This window comes from Aegilops tauschii, chromosome 5, assembly GCF_002575655.3.
Source record: "Aegilops tauschii subsp. strangulata cultivar AL8/78 chromosome 5, Aet v6.0, whole genome shotgun sequence".
Classification (NCBI taxonomy): domain Eukaryota; kingdom Viridiplantae; phylum Streptophyta; class Magnoliopsida; order Poales; family Poaceae; genus Aegilops; species Aegilops tauschii.
In genome coordinates, this window is record NC_053039.3 from 232142074 (window position 1) to 232143211 (window position 1138).

General features: G+C 49.8%; 1 protein-coding gene across 1 annotated transcript; it reads left to right on the forward strand.

Annotated features, from left to right (window-relative positions):
• The first annotated feature begins 206 nt into the window (after positions 1–206).
• LOC141022709 (uncharacterized) lies at positions 207–776 on the forward strand. Its single transcript, XM_073498971.1, has one exon. It carries the CDS (start codon positions 207–209, stop codon positions 774–776), a length of 570 nt encoding a protein of 189 aa, XP_073355072.1.
• Positions 777–1138: the final 362 nt, after the last annotated feature.

Genomic DNA, 1138 nt, shown 5'->3' on the forward strand with positions numbered 1-1138 from the left:
ACAGGCTGCCTAGCGGCCCTGAGTAGGTTCATCTCGCGACTAGGTGAAAAAGCCATGCCGCTTTACCGATTGATGAAGAAGTCTAACAGGTTCGAGTGGACTCCCGAAGCGCAGGCTGCGTTCCAGGAACTTAAAGCCTTGCTATCCACCCAGCCGGCACTAGCTGCTTCGAGCAGGAAGGAGCCTTTGCTCTTATAATCGCGGCCATGAGCCAAGTTGTTAGCATGGTCCTTACCGTGGAACGAGAAGAACAAGGCAAAGCCTTCAAGCTCCAACGACCGGTCTACTACATCTCTGAAGTCCTCACGCCTTCCAAGCAAAGGTATCCGCATTATCAGAAGCTAGTTTACAGAATTTATCTAACTGCAAAGAAGGTGGCACATTATTTTGTAGAACACCCGATCACAGTGATAAGTGACGCCCGTCTATCCGAGATCATGAACAATAGAGATGCCACTGGCCGAGTGGCCAAGTGGGCCATTGATCTCCTCCTGCTGGACATCAGGTTTGAAGCCAAGAAGGCCATCAAGTCACAGGCCCTGGTAGATTTCTTGGCCGAATGGATTGAACAAGAGCAACCTGTCCCAAGTGTTCCTGAACACTGGATGATGTTCTTTGATGGATCCAAGATGCTCCGTGGCTCCGGCGCCGGAGTGGTATTGGTGTCTCCTAAAGGCCATCGTCTTAGCTACGTACTACAGATCCACTTCGACCCCTCCAACAACGAAGCTGAGTACGAAGCCCTCTTGTATGGACCACAGATGCAATTTCTCTAGGAATTCACCGATTGAAGGTCTATGGCGATTCAGAGTTAGTGGTGAATCAAGTCATGAAAGAATGGGATATCCGCAGCACAGCGATGACCGACTATTGCAATGCCATTAGGAAATTAGAGAAACACTTCGAAGGTCTGGAGCTTCACCATGTACCACGTCTCAAGAACCAAGTGGCTGATGACCTGGCCAAGATGGGCTCCACTCGGAAGCCCGTACCCAAGAATGTGTTCCTGGAACACTTGCACTCGCCCACGATCAAGGAATATCCTTTTGTGGAAGAGTCCCCGTAGCCAGTCGGACCTTCCAATCTGATTGAAGTAGACATTCCCGCAGTAATATAATTTATCTGGTCCAAGAGGTAC

Excerpts from the sequence above, each read along its gene's own strand:
- LOC141022709 (XM_073498971.1), top strand. The coding sequence starts at position 207 with ATGAGCCAAGTTGTTAGCATGGTCCTTACCGTGGAACGAGAAGAACAA.